Source organism: Gambusia affinis, linkage group LG18 (assembly GCF_019740435.1).
Source record: "Gambusia affinis linkage group LG18, SWU_Gaff_1.0, whole genome shotgun sequence".
Lineage (NCBI taxonomy): Eukaryota > Metazoa > Chordata > Actinopteri > Cyprinodontiformes > Poeciliidae > Gambusia > Gambusia affinis.
This window is the reverse complement of record NC_057885.1, coordinates 21132755-21149280: the sequence shown is the minus strand read 5'-3', so window position 1 is coordinate 21149280 and position 16526 is coordinate 21132755. Positions and strand designations below refer to the sequence as shown.

The 16526-nt window shown below is 36.1% G+C and overlaps 2 protein-coding genes across 2 annotated transcripts; both read right to left on the bottom strand.

The window, feature by feature from the left end:
• Positions 1–1166: 1166 nt before the first annotated feature.
• On the bottom strand, positions 1167–8240 carry LOC122820242. The gene is made up of 10 exons (XM_044097485.1): positions 8135–8240; positions 7876–8060; positions 6850–6987; positions 6140–6281; positions 4889–5066; positions 3285–3426; positions 2813–2950; positions 2182–2243; positions 1996–2084; positions 1167–1864 (listed from the first exon to the last, which is right to left on the bottom strand). Exons 1-10 carry the CDS (start codon positions 8180–8182, stop codon positions 1775–1777), a joined length of 1212 nt encoding a protein of 403 aa, XP_043953420.1. The 5' UTR covers positions 8183–8240; the 3' UTR covers positions 1167–1774.
• Positions 8241–8900: 660 nt separating this feature from the next.
• Positions 8901–15273, bottom strand: LOC122820344. Its single transcript, XM_044097690.1, has 8 exons — positions 14876–15273; positions 14586–14724; positions 14096–14279; positions 13472–13613; positions 12711–12848; positions 11955–12013; positions 10699–10775; positions 8901–10523 (listed from the first exon to the last, which is right to left on the bottom strand). Exons 1-8 carry the CDS (start codon positions 15064–15066, stop codon positions 10455–10457), a joined length of 999 nt encoding a protein of 332 aa, XP_043953625.1. The 5' UTR covers positions 15067–15273; the 3' UTR covers positions 8901–10454.
• Positions 15274–16526: the final 1253 nt, after the last annotated feature.

Sequence of the window (16526 nt, the reverse complement as noted above, 5' to 3'; positions counted from 1 at the left end):
GCTCTCATTGGTTGTTTCTAGTTAGCACTTTGAGGAAAAATGAGGAGCAAAATTTTTTCACAGGTTATTTGTCTCATATTATACTTTAACAACATGGTGACAATTCCAACAATTTAGCAAAAGAAAAAAATATGTAAAAGTTACATATTGAACCTTTATCTATTCATTGTGGTTATTTTTGTTCAGTAGTGAAAATTATTTCTCAAATATTGTACAAGTGCAGCAGTACTTTAAAGTAACGTTACTCAGGTAAAAATAAATAGTACGGTGTAGTAAAAATACTCCTAAAAGTACATTTTGTCCAAGTTACTCAAGTAGAAAAGTAATTAGTTGCTGCCCAATTCTGTTTCTGGTTAACCTTTAGTGTTTGTGAAAATATTATAAACTTTAGGGGAAATAAAACTTGATAAACAACAACATATTTATGTATTTGCAGCATCAATATAAACATTTTTAAAATATTTTTGCTCCACTGAAATGTCTCTGGAAGGTCAAGGTGGTGAATGATGACGTCTTGTCCCAAGTTACAACTGTAAAGGGCCACAATAGTCATTTCCTGGGCTTACTGCCACCTGCTGGTAAACCTGTGTCAGTGCATAACAGATGACTTTAACCATTTTCTTCTGGGGTTTTTTAATCGTTAAAAAGAAAACAAACAAATAAAGCAGGAAAATCTAAACTATTGATACTGTACAGAAAGTAGATAAAAACTCTGTCGGTTTATTGGTCCTGCAATCAAATCACAAACAGTTAAAGGTTGAAATAATTTTACCAAAACTGCAGAGCAGTTCAGTAAAAATTATCAAAGCAAATGCCAAAGGAAGTCAAGTAAATTTCTGGAGAAGAATTATGCACTGAAGGCAACCAATGTTTTTAATTCTGCATTAAATTTATTCTAAATTAGACAAAAAACAACATAAACACAACAAATGTCACATCTATGCTCCTCAGCTCTAGAGAAAAACCTGACAGATGTGTTGAATTATTGAAACATATTTAGTATTTAGGTGTTTTTTCAGTTTGTCTTTATTTATTGTTAATATTTAGTAAATAAAATCAACAGAGTGACTTGCTGTCACCCATTGAAAACATCAGACCAGATAATTAATCTGATTTATAACAACTTCAGACAGATGCAGATTGTTTCTTATCTCAAGGATTTTATTGGTGCATCTTTCTTCAAAATGACTGAAAACACATTTTATTTTAATGAACATGATTAATTTTTATGTTAAAACTTTTCAAAACTACAACAGAGTTGTAGGGCCATGCTTTAAAAAAATTATAAATAAAATTAAGACGAAATTATATATATTCATACTATTACCACTCTATTCTCATGTTATTACCACTTTATTCTCACAATACTATGACTTTGACATACATTTGTTTTTTTATCCCCTTATACTCCTTTGTACAAAATGAAAACATATTCTAAAAATAAGTTCAGCAAAAAAAAGTCTAATTATATTTCTTACAAGTTTTAAAAAATGAGAAGCACTTTTTCCGTTTAAGCCCAGTAGACGACAAAAAATATTTCTTTACAGAGATCCAAGAATTACTTAAAAGTGAGAGAACATCTGAGGAAAAAAATTAATAGTAGATTGTGAAAGCCGATGAGTTAAAATATATTAAATTGTACATATATTGTTTGAAGCCGCTGAAGTTCGGGTTTAATGTCAATAACAGGTTGTAAAATGTCCAGATAAAGCGGCTCCGTGTCCAGCGCTTTTCCACGAATGGTTCGTTCTCAAAGTTGGCCACTAGAGGGCGCCTACTGTGTTGTTACCACTGACCCGTCGCTCAGCAGGCGCACCGTTATGAATGGCGGAAAGCCTCGGTTCGTTATCAGTTCTTCTTTTATCTGGAAAAGAAAGTGCAGATTTTAGTTAGGATGCAATCAAAACCAGTGCAGCTGATTTAAAATAGATAAAAATCTAAACTGGTTGAATTAAACTGCTACGTTTTGACATTATTATCAACATAGTTACTGACTGAATCTTGGATGGCATTTCTATTGTCCTTTATTGAGAGCGTGGTTGAGATCTTCATTCTTAGGACATGAATATAAGTCACAGGTGGTTCTGTGAATAAAACAGCAGAATCGCAGAAACACGATCAGGTTACGAGAAAAAAGATAAATAAATGTAAACAAGAGAAAATGTATAAAATTAGACTTACCTTTAGATTTAACATTCACAACAACACATCGAAGAGCAGACTGAAAAACAGAAGTGCTGACACTGTGGAGGTAGATTTTTAAACATTTACTTTGGAAAATAAATATTTAGTTTTTAACATAATTTGAAAACTATACAGTAAGTCCATCCATCCACATCTTACATGCTTATCACTAGATGGTTCACTAGGTGTGCTGGTGCCTATTTCCAGCAGCATAAATATTTAGTTTAGTAGTTACATTTTAAATTTGCAAGCCACATATTTAGCATCCTAGCTAAATAGTAAGTCTGCAAACTAAATAGTTAGCTTTCTGGCTAAATATTTAATGTGAGAGCTAAATATATATTTTGCAAACTAAATATTTAGCCTGTGAATAAAACATTTTGTCTGGATCTCAAGAAAACCCACATATTTTTCTCTTTGACAGACCAAATAAATCAAAACCTGCTGTTATTTTTTTACTGTATAACTTTACAAACAGCACCTCATAGAAATAATATACATAAACTTAACCTGATTTGACAAACGCCTCTTTAAAAGTTTATTTATTTTATCCATCCTTACCAGCAGGGAACACAGTAGTTCTTCATTTCTTCTATACATTTTTTGGTAATAATGACCGAATACTGACCTTGTTTGGACAACAAAACAGATGGGGTGACTCTGTCCTTCATCACTTGCAGATGGTTTCCACGTCAGAGTGAAACTTCCTGATCCTGATGAAATCTTGACCACGTTGTTCGGCCCACTGAACAGCAGCTCAAAGATCCTTTATCGATGAGAAAATATGCAGAAATGTTTCAAATGTGATCTACAAATCAGCTTCAGTTTCTTGAACATTTTAATGGTTTTTAAAAATATAATTTAAAAAGTGGATCAATTCCATTAGACTCTTCAAGAAAACTGAAACTATCAGAACAGAAATTATTTTTTCAACATTTGTTTCACATGATATCTGTAAATATTTTCTCCAGGACAAAAGATTCAGTCCAATTCCAGCTTAACTCAAATGTAACCTGATTCAAATAAAGGAACACATGAGGGCACCACCTTTAGTTTTCTTTCTGCTGAATCTGTTTTTCATGTGTTTTGCATTTCCTTACGCAGAATGAGTCGCCTCTGCTTGTATGTTGATCGCCACGACCTGATTGGGGAGAACGGAAAGCTGAGCTCCTTGTTCTGGAGTTGGACTCACAAATCTCGGCCGATAAAATCCTTCTGTACAGGAAGATACTGCAGGATCCACTGAAAACATCCGGACAGAAACAACGTCAGACATCCTGAACTCAAAACATAAAATCAGTTCTGAAATCATGATTTTTTTTGTTCTGGTTTCATGTTTCAACCCATCCTGGTTCCTGTTGAACACACCATCATAAAGGACATCAGAGTTTCCACTGACCTTAAAACTGAGCGAATTCAAATTGCAAAAATAAATTCACTTACTGGAAGCACGGCAATCACGAAAAAACTCCCGTTTTTTATTTTTAAAAGAAGTAATTTTATGGTTTTATCAGAATTACAAAGGAAATCAAATTACTCGAGTCATGTGATCAATGACAGGAAGTAGTAGGAGGAGGACGTTTATTTTTGACGACTTATCGAGTGAACAAACTTATTTACGTTTGATTTTAATCGTTTTTCTTTGCAATTGGAAAATTCAGTTTTTTCGACATCAGTGGAAAACAGACAAAGTTTTTGTGTTTGGTGGATCTTGAAGCTCCGACTCCAACTGCAATCAATCATTCAATCAATCAATCAATCGAGTTTATTTGTATAACCGGGATTTTGAACTCAGTTTCATTTTGGGCCGCATCAAAAATCTTTTTAATGTTTTTAAAGGGGGAGAATGTATTGATAAAACCCATTAAACTGTTAAAATATCAATAAATATACATTTGTTTCAGCATTCAATGAGCATTTCTTAAAATGATATTATAAGATATTATATTATATTCTGATAATATAATATAACATCTATTCACACTGGTCAGTCCATACAGGATTTCATGATTGCTTTTGTTTTTTGTTTTTTTTGTTTTTCTCAAATAAAATCACAGATTTTGTGGTGTCAATTTAGAAATATTTGTAAGAACTTTTTACAATATTTGCCCTAATATTTGATGTTAAATGTGACTTTTTATTAATCGCCATGTAGGTCATGGATCATAACTTGACATCAAGTAATATTTTTGGCCAATTTTGAGAAAAATAATTACAGTTAGGGTCAGAAAAAATGTGGAGATCTGTTGATTTTGTGTTGATTTTGTGTTGATTTTGTGTGAATTTTATGTGAATTTTGCAGATTTGTGACTTATTTGTGATTTATTTAATGTAATTTGTAATTGGCCCCCAGACCTGGAGTTTGACACATGAGTAGCAGACGGTGTGGTTATTGCCTGCAGGACGACTTTAGAGGCCACAACAAATGCAGTAATTCATGCCACATCAGTCTGACCTGAGTACTGAGCACAGATATTGTTCACTTTATGGACATACTCTTATTAAGAAAAAACACTCTGGTAATAACATTTTATTTCTTAATTCGTCTTATTTATTATTTTTAATTTAAGAACCCTACTGTTGTTATTTTTTTATCTTTAGGAAATAATTAACATCTAAACACCTTACATGAATCAATTTAATGTCAATTTTGCTCTTCATCTTTGTTACTCTGGTAACCAGGTGATCAGTTGACTAGCTTTACCTTGAAAGGGGAACTGGATCGGTATCTTGCTGATGGCATCGCTGGTAGTTTTTACGACCTGTGACCCGTCAGTCTGAGTCAGAGTGACAGGTTGTCGGGGAAAATCCTCCATCACCATCTGGACGACGTACCAGCCTTCATCACTGCTGGAAGTTGCTCTGAATGTCAGGATGCAGTTCTGCAAAAACACAGGAAAACCACAACATTAACACAAGGTGTCAGTTTAATAACTTAGATTATGTGTTAAAATAACCATATTGATTTCTGATTGGGCATTATAGTCTTACTTTTACTATCCAAAGTCAGCTGTTAACATAAGCACTGTATGCCACTGATGTGAACAATTTAGAGACTAAAATGTTATCTTCTATTTTCACAATTTACCGTAGAGTGCCCCTTCATTTTATTCCCTGCTACAGTGGTGGTAAAATTACCGTAATAACTCGATATTGGCTGGAAAGCGCAAAGTCTCCCCTTTTCAGAAACCATTGGAATTGTTCATATAGTGCGCAGTGTGGCAGAATTACGGTACTGCAAATTTGGCTTGATCGCCGGCGCTCAGTTTAGGACTTAAAGGTTTAAACAAAGACATGCAATTACTGGAAAGTTGAGCTGACGGTCCAGGAATGAGCCAAGGTATTTAAAATTAGCCATAGTTTGAACAGGTGGCTAATCACTGAGTGAAACTGGAACCGCTTTCTGGTCTTTAGCTCTACATCCGTAAGGAAATGAAAAAAACATGGTGTTTTATTAGAGACTCTTTTACTGTGCCAGTAATGCCAGAATTAATCGTAAATAATAAAGACTTTGTGGTATTCTGATTTAGTATTTGTTAGTTGTGTTACCACCCCACGCCACTAGAGGCAGTAGCAGACCCGAAAAGACGCGACAGAGGAGCAGATTTAGAACTACACAGAAAGCTACAGACTTTAAAAACTGTGAGTTGCGCTGAAGTAAATGAAAGAGAAGTTTAAATACATGCTGAGAGTGAAAATCCTTCCTAAAGATCAAAATATAGCACAGATTTCAAAAGAAAATAAAAACGAGAGACCGCGAGGTATACTTGTAAAATGTTTCCATTCAGTGTATTTATTTCCGCAATTCCAATTTGCACAATTTTAAGATCAGTCTGAAGAAGGAATAGCAGAGATGTTCAGGATATGACTGCTAACTGGAAAGTCTGCCTTCAGGGAAAAATAACCAAACAGGAAATCCATTGTTAGAAAAATGAAATAAATTTTTGTTACTTACAGAGGAGAGGCTGAGAACAGGTGGAGGTGTGCAGGGCGATGCACATTCTGTTAAAGAAAGGCTAGCATATCTGCACTGAACCTGGTCTCCATCGGGGTCAAAGGCCAACAGGGGAATATTTACTCCACAGTTTGATGGTACCCTAATGGAACAGAATCATGAAGACATTAATTAATGTAAACATGTCTGCTTTTATTTACTGTCATCATATCAAAAACATATTTGAAGATCTGATTCCCTGATCAAACCGAGCCCACTGTAATTATATAAAAAAACATATTAAATTAACTTTAATCTGATAAGTTTAAATTGTAGCACTTTTGTAATGACGTAAGAAGGTTCTGGGTTCAAATCCCTAAAACCTTTTTAACACATTTATTTCACTATTATGGTTCTATTCTAAACACATTTTAATGGATTGAATCTGAATCTGTTTAAGTTAAATTCATTAAAAAAACTAAAATGTTTTAAAACTTAAACAATTTGTGTTTTGTAAGAAAATATTAACATTTGCTTTTTGTCACAACACCTTCCTCTGACAGATAAACTAACACAAATAAATAAAAGAATTATGACGAAATTTATTATTTTCATTCATTGAAATGAGTTTTGTGTATCAAATTTAAATTATTGATAAGTAATTACACAGCTTCTCATAATATGCTACCATTTACTAGAAGAAGAATTGATTTATAAACCAGCAGAATTACCTCAGTGCGGGAACCACGGTGGTTTGTGGTGATGAATTTGGTTTTTTGGTGTCGGATCGCCGCCTCAACTCAACGTCGGTCACCGCTCTCCAGTCTCCAATCCCATTTAAATTAGTAAACCATGAATTACTGGAAAACCTGTAATCAACATTTGTTATAGGTTTTAACAAGAAAGTTTATTCAACTTCAATAAACTATCTTAAAGATTTGGCATTTAGTTGAGCTAATAAAGCTTCTGAGTTTCTAGTTTCTCCTCATACTGATGATTTAAACCAGGGGGACCAAACTTTTGCCAAGTGGGCCAAAGTTGTAGGCACCTAAAATCAAGAAATTAAAGTCGTTTGATATTTATTCTAGATCCAAAACTTGATAGCGATTTTTATGACAGTTTATTATGGTCGTTGCAGACGGGAAAAAAATGAGTAAATTTCCACCAAAAACTCATCAATTTTGTGATTAATCTCAGAAAATTTCGAGGAAAGTTTTCAAAATAACATTTTTCATTTGAAATTCAGAAATTACCAAGGATCTTGTAAAACATTTTTGATATTAATCCAAAAAAAGTTTTGGTTTTTTTTAGTAAATGTTAAGATTATTTGAGTTTTTTGCACAAGTTCCTATTTACTACTATAAGAACAGGATTTGGGCCTCTGTCTTTCAAAAATATTAACTATATTTAGTCACGTTTAAGAAAGAGTAAAAGCTGACTTGGGTGCAGTAAAGTCAAATTTTCAGTCCAAGTCTCTGTATAAACTTAGTATTGCCTTTTGCTTAAACTTAGTTATAAACAGACGGATACTTTGTGTTGTACTTTGTAAGAAAATCATGTTGGTAACAATTTTTACTGATTACACATTAAAAATCTCCTTTTGGATCTCCTTCTGGCCAAATTTGTATAATTTTGAAATTGCAGCTGGGGGCCGGACAAAATCAGTCCAATGGCCACAAATGGCCCCCGGGCCGAACTTTGGACACCCCTGATTTAAACAGCCAAACATTGATTTAAACATTTAAATGTGGACTCACACAAGCTGCAATGGAGAGTTGTTGGGAAGCAGCCGAGTTGTGATTTTTTCACTCTGACACCAAGAACCACTCACTTCCTCAATCTTGGTATTTACAAGAACCGTACTTTCAACACCACAGTTTCCAGTACAAGCATAAGAACCATCACTGCAGGTTTGGTAGTTAAACCTAAAGCGAAGGATCACCTGTTGGTTTTTAAGAAGAGATCAAGTTTTAAAACACTTAAAAATAGAGAAATGTATAAATAGTTTGTACTTACAGAGGTGGATCCGTCTGAGTTAGTTTCTGCTGGGTAGTAAGTCATCATAGTGCCTCGATAATGAGAGGCTTGAGCATCACTGACCAGCAGCAGCAGCAACACAGAGAGCAACATGTTGCAGCAATCTGACTCTACAGGAAAACTGAGGAGGTTTTATAGTCCCACGGGAACAGCCTCTCCTCTCATCCACCTCCTCTCAGTTTCTACTGACGTCAACTGAGTTTTAACATGAATGAGGACCAAATATTCACATTTAACATGATTATCATGCAAGAAATCTGTGATTTTCTATCTGAAAAATTATAAACATTAATAATCATAACAATATTAATCTTTGTTGGTCACAAACATGTGGAAATTTGCCTTTGGTCAAAAAACACAATACACGATAAAAAGAAAGAGACTTTCAATCCAGCTATGAACACAAATTCATGTCTGAATGACAATTTAGTAACATTGTTATATTTGGGATAAATGCAAAAACTGACACTTTGTGTTGGTTTTTAATAATAATAATAACCATTACACAACATTTAGTGATTCACCATGTTTCAGAAAATTGTACATTTATAGAAACAGATTTAACAAAAACCTAAAATCTGATAAATACTAAATGTATTAACCAGGTTATTTGTGTTATAACACACTTTGTTTGATTATTTAACTAACCAAATAAATGCAAACAAACAATGCAAACGAGCTGTTGAGACAAAACCTGCAACATGAAGGAAAAGAGAGTTAAAAATAAAACGCCAACAAAATGATGTCACATTCAGCAGCTTTTATTATTCTAGAAGCTTAAATAACAATGTGGTAGATTTTTATATAAACGGTGATGTGAACATTGAAAATGAAGGAACAATTAATGCAACTGGACTTTAAAAAAAAAAAAAATAGACCCCCAACTGTGTCTTTCACTCACTGTTTTCATTAACACTGATTAAGTTTGGAAGCTTTTTTTATTTCCTACAAACAAACAATGCAACATAAACATTTTTACATAAAAATTCTAGAAAACAGAGTTAAAGAAAATATTTGCTGATTGAAATTGCAAATTTCAGCCATCAACAAACAGCTGGGTGTCGATGTTTTAACAACTTCAGAGCTTTATGAAACCATCTTCACTGTTTCTACACCATGTCATGTTTGGAGTGAAGTCTAATCAACTGATCAATTATCAATCAATTAATATTTTAAAATAACATCATCACATAGACCAAATATAAAGTTAGGTGGACATTCTTGGATTTTAAGGACCAAAATGACAATAATTCAACAAATAACAAAATCGGACAAAAGAAAATGTTTTTTCAAGAAAAAAACTTAGAAAACTTTAACAAAACCTGCAGGTGTGTGTCTTTGTTTTTCATTCAGTGGGTAGAAAATCCAGAAATATAAAGAGTAGAAATACTTCATAGTAAAATTACTAAAGTAAAAGTAAAAAGTACAGTGTAGTAAAAATACTCCTAAAAGGAAATATTTTCAGAGAAGTTACTCAAGTAGATTTAATTGCTATGGATGGGAATTATGAACCACCAGATCCGGTCAAACTCCGGGCCTCAGCTTCCTTAAAGCTCACCCTATGTGATGGTTTTTCTAAGCAAATTTTGATTGTGTAAACAAGACAGACTTCCTATGGAAATCAGCATCACAGCTGCTGATTTCCATATGTTGAAGCTGAGCTCTGTTGTCTTGAGTTTCCATGAGAAACATGGCAGCCGGCATAAAGGATCCATAATCCCCTAATAATAATCCGTTAGGGAGTTTTCACACCTGATCGTCCCAAAGACTCAGTTGGGTTTGAGACCAACTTTGCAACATTTGTTGCATGTTCAGTTGGTGTGCAGGGCTGGAAGAACAACATGCAACCTAAATGGAGAGGCGTCGGGTCTTGGCGGTCGTAGGATTTCTCCACAAGCCGTTTCTTCCTGCCATGCTAGACTCGTATCTTTGAGTTACCAGCAAACCGTTTGTCATGATCAACGTGTTTGTGTTTTCTTCCTGTTCATTTCCAGGTTTTAATATCACGGTCTTGCCATAATCTGCTAATTCTCTGTTGTTTATAGTTATAAAAACTAAAACGGACACAAATAATTGCGATAACAAAAAAGTTGTTCAACAACCCGTCCATCCATTCACGGTCTATACCAGATTATTTCTAAACCGTCGGGAAGGAGATTCGATCCTTCTCCAGTGGTTGTCAACAGAAATATATCAACTAAAATATTTGTGATTATTAACATAATATGTAACAAAAAGCAATAAATTCCAATGTCAGGAAATGCATCACTCAGCAGAAGTATAGATACGAAGATTTAAATCAACCCGTCCTGCGGAGGAGCACGTTTATGCTTGTGTGCAGCCCTCGTCTAGTCAGTTCATCCTTTATCTGGTAAAAAAAAAAAAAAATACAAATAGTGTCATCAGTTCCACATAAAGAAGAAAATTATCAGTGTTTGTCCAAAGAACCAAACTAAAAATCTGGGTTGAACCAAAGGAAGGAAAAACTGGACTTCAGTTGACAGTAAACTGGTAAAACCAGCAGAATCAACAAAGTTACCGACCTGCTTGACAAGAGCCTCATAATGATTCTCCAGTGATAATGTAGTTGAGATCTTTCCTCTGAGAGCCACAACATAATCTGGAAACACAGAAGTTTGAGTCGTAGTAATTAGAGGAGCTGCGTTTGACAGAGCGAAGGTTGAGTTGGTTTAAATACTGTTGGGAGTTTAATGGTCGTTATGAATGGAGTGGATTCTTAACTTATCTACATCACTTGAATTATTACACTTTCAACTTTAAATTTCATGGTTTACAGTGGACACCTGGATTTTTCTGAGAAACTTCACTCCAAATAATTTGCAGAAAATTTGCCTTATCTGGGATTTTTTTCATAGAGCACATCAAAGAAATTTTAAAGAAAATGCAACATGGGTTTGGAAAAGTGAAATGCTGCTTGACTTTCTACTGCCTGGTGTTCAGAGCAGCCAATCCAGGAGCGGCTTTCGTTTACACTGACTCCACCCAAAGAGGGAAAACCAGGAAGACCATAGATGTTCGCTTCTGCTGTAGCGCCAAGATTTTTCCAGTGTATGTTAATATAAGACAAACTATATTTGGAGTTTAAACTATAAAAATAGGCAGTTATAAGCAGTCATAAGTCTCCATTCAGCTCAGGTTTATAAACGTTGTGAATACCGGAGGTTCACAGTAATAACTAAAGAATAGACAGATGTGTGTTGTGAATAAAGTAAACTAACTAAAGTAACTTAAATTAGCAGAAAATCCAACCTTTTGTAAAAAATTTTTGTAGCGCAAGTCTACAATATAAAAATACATAGTTTTGGTAACTGAAATACTTAGCTACAATGCTACTTTACTAGTGTTCAAATCAGCCAATCAGCAACAATTTTCCTTACTGCTGATTGGCTGAACCCCAACAGTGAACATGAGGAAAAGGTGCTGAAGCCGTTTCCATTGTGTGCATTGATGCATATTAAGGTAAATTCAGTGAACTGCTAAAACAGGCAGGTTTAAGTATTTTCAGGTGGTGTGTCATGATACAGGTCTGAGTAACAACATATGGTTGTTAACATCATGGTGCAGTTTTTTGTTGTTTTTGGGTGGGATGGATGTTGATCATGAAACTGGCGTTGCTGCGGTTGACGTCGCTGGAGCTCGATGGGGATTGACTGGTTGGTTATAGTCGACATTGTTTGAATCTTTTGTGGTTGTTTCAGACAACATGGGTACAACTCCAGCTGATCAGTTTTGGAAAATAACCAACAAAATATTTAAAAGGAAAACTAAATTAACTTACAGTTTCCAACGGTCACAGTGACACATCGGAGGTCGGAGTGGTAGGTACTTCTGTTGAAACTGGAAATAAACCAACACAGAAGATTAAATCACATGTTCAGATGTAGCCTCACAAGGTCCTACAAGAGCCGTACCATGAATTTCTGTCTGTCCAATTCCTAAATGTTGTTATTGAAAAGAGTACATTAAAACACACGGTCCAGTTTTGGCTATTTCTGATTATTTATGGGGGGTTTTAAAAGCATTGTGTTTTTGAACCAAGACACTTTAGCACCAGCCGAAGCTGGTAAGTTCAAAGAAAGCTTAAAAATAATACGACAAATCAAAGCACACAGTGACAAATTAAGAATTTAATTCAAAGCACAATAAAATGACGCAGTTAAAAAGATCAAATCAATCAAAGAAGAAAAGTGGTGTTAGGTTCTGGACTCTACAGTCCAAAATCAATATCTGATAATCATTAACCTGTTGATCCACCATTCAGCCTTGAAGAATCCTCACATTGCTACCAAACTGAAGCTTCTCATAGCAACAGTTGGCTTTAAATAGAGATTTTCAAAGTTTAAAATGTTAATTTCTTCATTCTTTCTGAAATTGAGTCCATTATTTGTCTTAACTGACCAATATCGCTAAAAATTTTACTTAAACTCATGAATCTGGTTGATGATCACGTAACTCTTTGTTGTTGTTTAACATATTCAGAGTTTTTCTGTTCATTTTGAAGTTGTGTGACGTCCAACATTTTAACACTACTAACCTCGTCTCGACAACAAAACAGACGGGGTGGCTCTGTCCACTTTCTCCTGCGGATGGAGTCCATCTCAGGGTGAAGCTTCCTGATCCGGATGAACCCTTAGATACACCGTGAGGCCCGCTGAACAGGAGTCCAGTAACGCTTTAACAGGAAACAGACATGGCTGTCGTCATGCAAATATCAGCCGCATGTGAAAATGTCTTGCAAATAGCTGCGCAATTATACAACCATACATCTTTGAAAAGCAGAGGTGGAGCCTTCTGCACAACCAACAAGAATGTAGCAAGAAGTTTCTGGGTGGTGAGTCAACAACAAAACACTTGTCTTTTCCAGCAGCCATTATTCAGCACAAACAGCGGTAAAACCAGTTAACAAAATAAGCTGTAGCTCAGCTTGGGTTGCTAGGTAACGGACTGGGCTTCGTTTTGGTTGCTAGGTGACGGGTAGTCCCTGCTGATTTGCGATGTTACATTCCGAAGGTTTTTGAAACTGCTAATTTTCCAGACACCAAAATCAGCTTTGTGGGAACTTTTTAAAAGATCTTGGTCAATTTTATATAACCGGCCCACTTTAAGAGGATTTCTTTTCTTTTTTTTTTGTTTGAAAAAAGCTTCAGAATAAATGTATTTTCTGTTCCGATGTTTATAGTTTGCGTTTCTAATGTTTGTGTTTGTCAGTAATTTGCCATTCAAATTTCCTAAAGCAAACTATCTCTGCAGCAAAGGTCAAATTTTGAAACCTGTGATATGGGTTCCCTCACTTACTTGGAATGAGTTGCTTCTGCTCTGATGTTGATTTCCAGCAACTTATTGACTTGGATGAATTTCTGAGCCCCGTTGTCTGGGGTTGGAGGCACAAATCTGGCCACATAGGATCCTTCAGTACAGGACGGCACCTCAGGAATCACTGAAGAGGTTTAGAAAGAACAAGAAACACAGACATGAAATTAAATAGTGCAGCAGATAAAATAATACTTTAGTAGAAGCTTTCAAATGGTGATACAAGCACCAAATGTGGCATAGATACTCCTGAGATCCCAGATGGCTGCCATTTTAAAATTGGCTGCCATGTAGAGTGTATAATTGTTACATTTTGCTATAAATATGCACAGACTGGCCCAATGTAGAGGATTCTGGGATCAAACTGTATATTTTTGACAGTTTGGAAACCAAATCTGGGACTCTAAAATCTCAGTATTTCAACAGTTTGACTCCAATTTTTCTGAATATCTTGGTTCAGAATAAAAATTCATGCTATTTGTGTGTTTATTTAGACAAAGCAATGAACAGAGAGAATTCAGGTAATCAGAGATCAGAAATTGACTTTTTTTAAATCAACAAAGCCCTTTTGCACCTGTAGAGGAAGAAGATCTAAATATGGGGTCGTACCTTTCAAGGCAAACTGTAAAGGTATCTTGCTGACGGCGTCGCTGGTAGTTTTCACCTCCTGTGAGCCGCTGGTTTCAGTCAGAGTGATGGTCTGTCTGGGAAAATCTTCCATCACCAGCTGGACTGCGTAACGAAGTTCAGAACTGGTGCTGCTTACAGGGGAGCTGAACGTCAGAGAACAGGACTGCAAAAAGAAAAGAGACCAAAATATTCAAAGTTACATGACAGAAAGTTAAATACCTGATTTCATTTACGTCCACCCTTATAAATTACACTTATACTGTTTATTTACAGATTCAAATGTGACTCTGCAGAAGCAGAAGTGAAATAAAACTAGTGATGGCAGAAGTAGATTTAGCACAATTAATGACAACCTAACAATCTGTAGCTGTGCTAAATATATTTAGATGAGAAAACCAGATTTAAAGACACCAGTAAAACATTTCAGTAACTGCATGATTTATTAATTACACAAATATTTCATACTTACTGATGAGACATTGAGGACAGACGGAGGGTTGCAGGGGTTACACTCTGAATCTGTTGTTTTTCCATATCTGCATTTAACCTCATCTCCGTCAGGGTCAAAGGTCAACAAGTTAATAGTTCTTGGACAGTTTACTGGAACTCTGAGAGAAAATAAGAAAGGATTACAGCTATAGTTGTACGACGCCCAGAGGGGTATGAAAAGTTGTATTTAATTAAATAAACACAGATAAAACCCTGAAGTTTGAAGTCTTGATTATAACATGACAAAGATGCTAATGCTAACAGAACTACCTTAAAGCTGGGAGGATGGTGGTCTGTGGTGATGTGTTGGGTTTGCCAATGTCGGACCGGTTCCTCAGTTCAACAGCAGCCACAGCTCTCCAGTATCCAACACCATTTACAATGTTGTTTAACCACCCGCCGCCTTCCAATCTGGAGTGGAAGTTTACATGGAAGTATTCAAACTTTACAAATCGTTTCATGTAGTGCGTGTTTCAACCAGAAAAGGTTTTTTTGTATTTCCAGGAGCTGATAAACCGGGGACATAAAGTTACTTTCGCAGGTTCACTTTTAATTGATGCGTGTTGAAGATGTGGCTGAGCTCTTGCAGGTCAGGTCCAGTGATCCAGTGTGTGTAATATCTGTGATAATATCCTACAGACTCTGTACTACAAATGTGTATAAATAAATAAATTAATAAAAAGTAAGATGAAGCTGGGTGTGTTGTGGTGGCGTAGTGGATAGCGCGACCCACATTTGGAGGCCTTCAGTCCTCGACGCGGCCGTCACGGGTTCGATTCCCGGACCCGGCGACATTTGCCGCATGTCTTCCCCCCTCTCTCTTTCCCTTTCCTGTCAGCCTGCTGTCATATAAGGGACACTAGAGCCCACAAAAAGACCCCATAGTGGGAAAAAATAAATAAAAATAGTAAGATGAAGCTGATTAAGGGCAGTTTGAGTCCAGCAGTCTGGCGGCTGAAGGTAGAAACTGTTCCTCAGCCTGGTGGTTTTGCTCTGGATGCTCCTCAGCCTCCTGCCTGAGGGCAGCGGCTGGGTGGAGACCTTCATGATGAGGAGCGGCCCCAGAGGTCCGAGGTGGAGGAAAGGCTGCTACCCATAATCCTCTGCAGAGCGATGCTCTAAGCAGCAGAACAGCTACTGTGCCACAGGGTGATGCAGGTGCAGAGATTGTTCTCCACCACATAGAGATAGAAGCTCCATATTTTTTAGGTATTTAATCAAGTCTAGAGAACCCCAAAGTGCTTCACGCTACATTCAGTCACCCATTCATGCAAACATCCACACTATGATGATGGGAAGCTCCTGAAGCGACAGCTGTGACACCGTTGACCATTAAGTATTTCAGCTTCTCAAGTTGTATTTTATTTTGAATATTTTAGATAAGCTCTATGCTGTATTTATTCAAATTATTTGGACTTATTTCCCTTAGAATAGGTGAATCCACAAATACACAGGTGTCCACTGTAACGTATATTATGACATTCAAAGTCCAAAATGTAATAAAGCAACATATACAGGTAAGTTCAACACTCAGTCAGTCACTCAACTGTGATCTTAAATAGTCATACTACATTTGGTAAGTCAATAAAACGGACTCACATCGTCTGAAATCCACCGTTGTTGGAAAGCTGACAAATTATGATTCCTTCTGTCTGACACCATTCACCGCTAACTTCCTCCACTTTGGCTAATGAAAGCGTCTGAGTCCAAGACCCACAGTTGCCATTGCAGTCCCAGGTGTCACTGTGTGAGCAACCGACAAAATTCTGTTTGTAACGAAGGATCACCTGTGGGTTACAAAGAGGTCAAGCAGCATTAAAGGCAGCCATACGTTACAAACAGTGCCCACTTACTGATACGTATCCATTAGTTTGATTTTCCCCTGGGTAGTAAGTCATCATAGTGCCAAGAAAATGTGAGG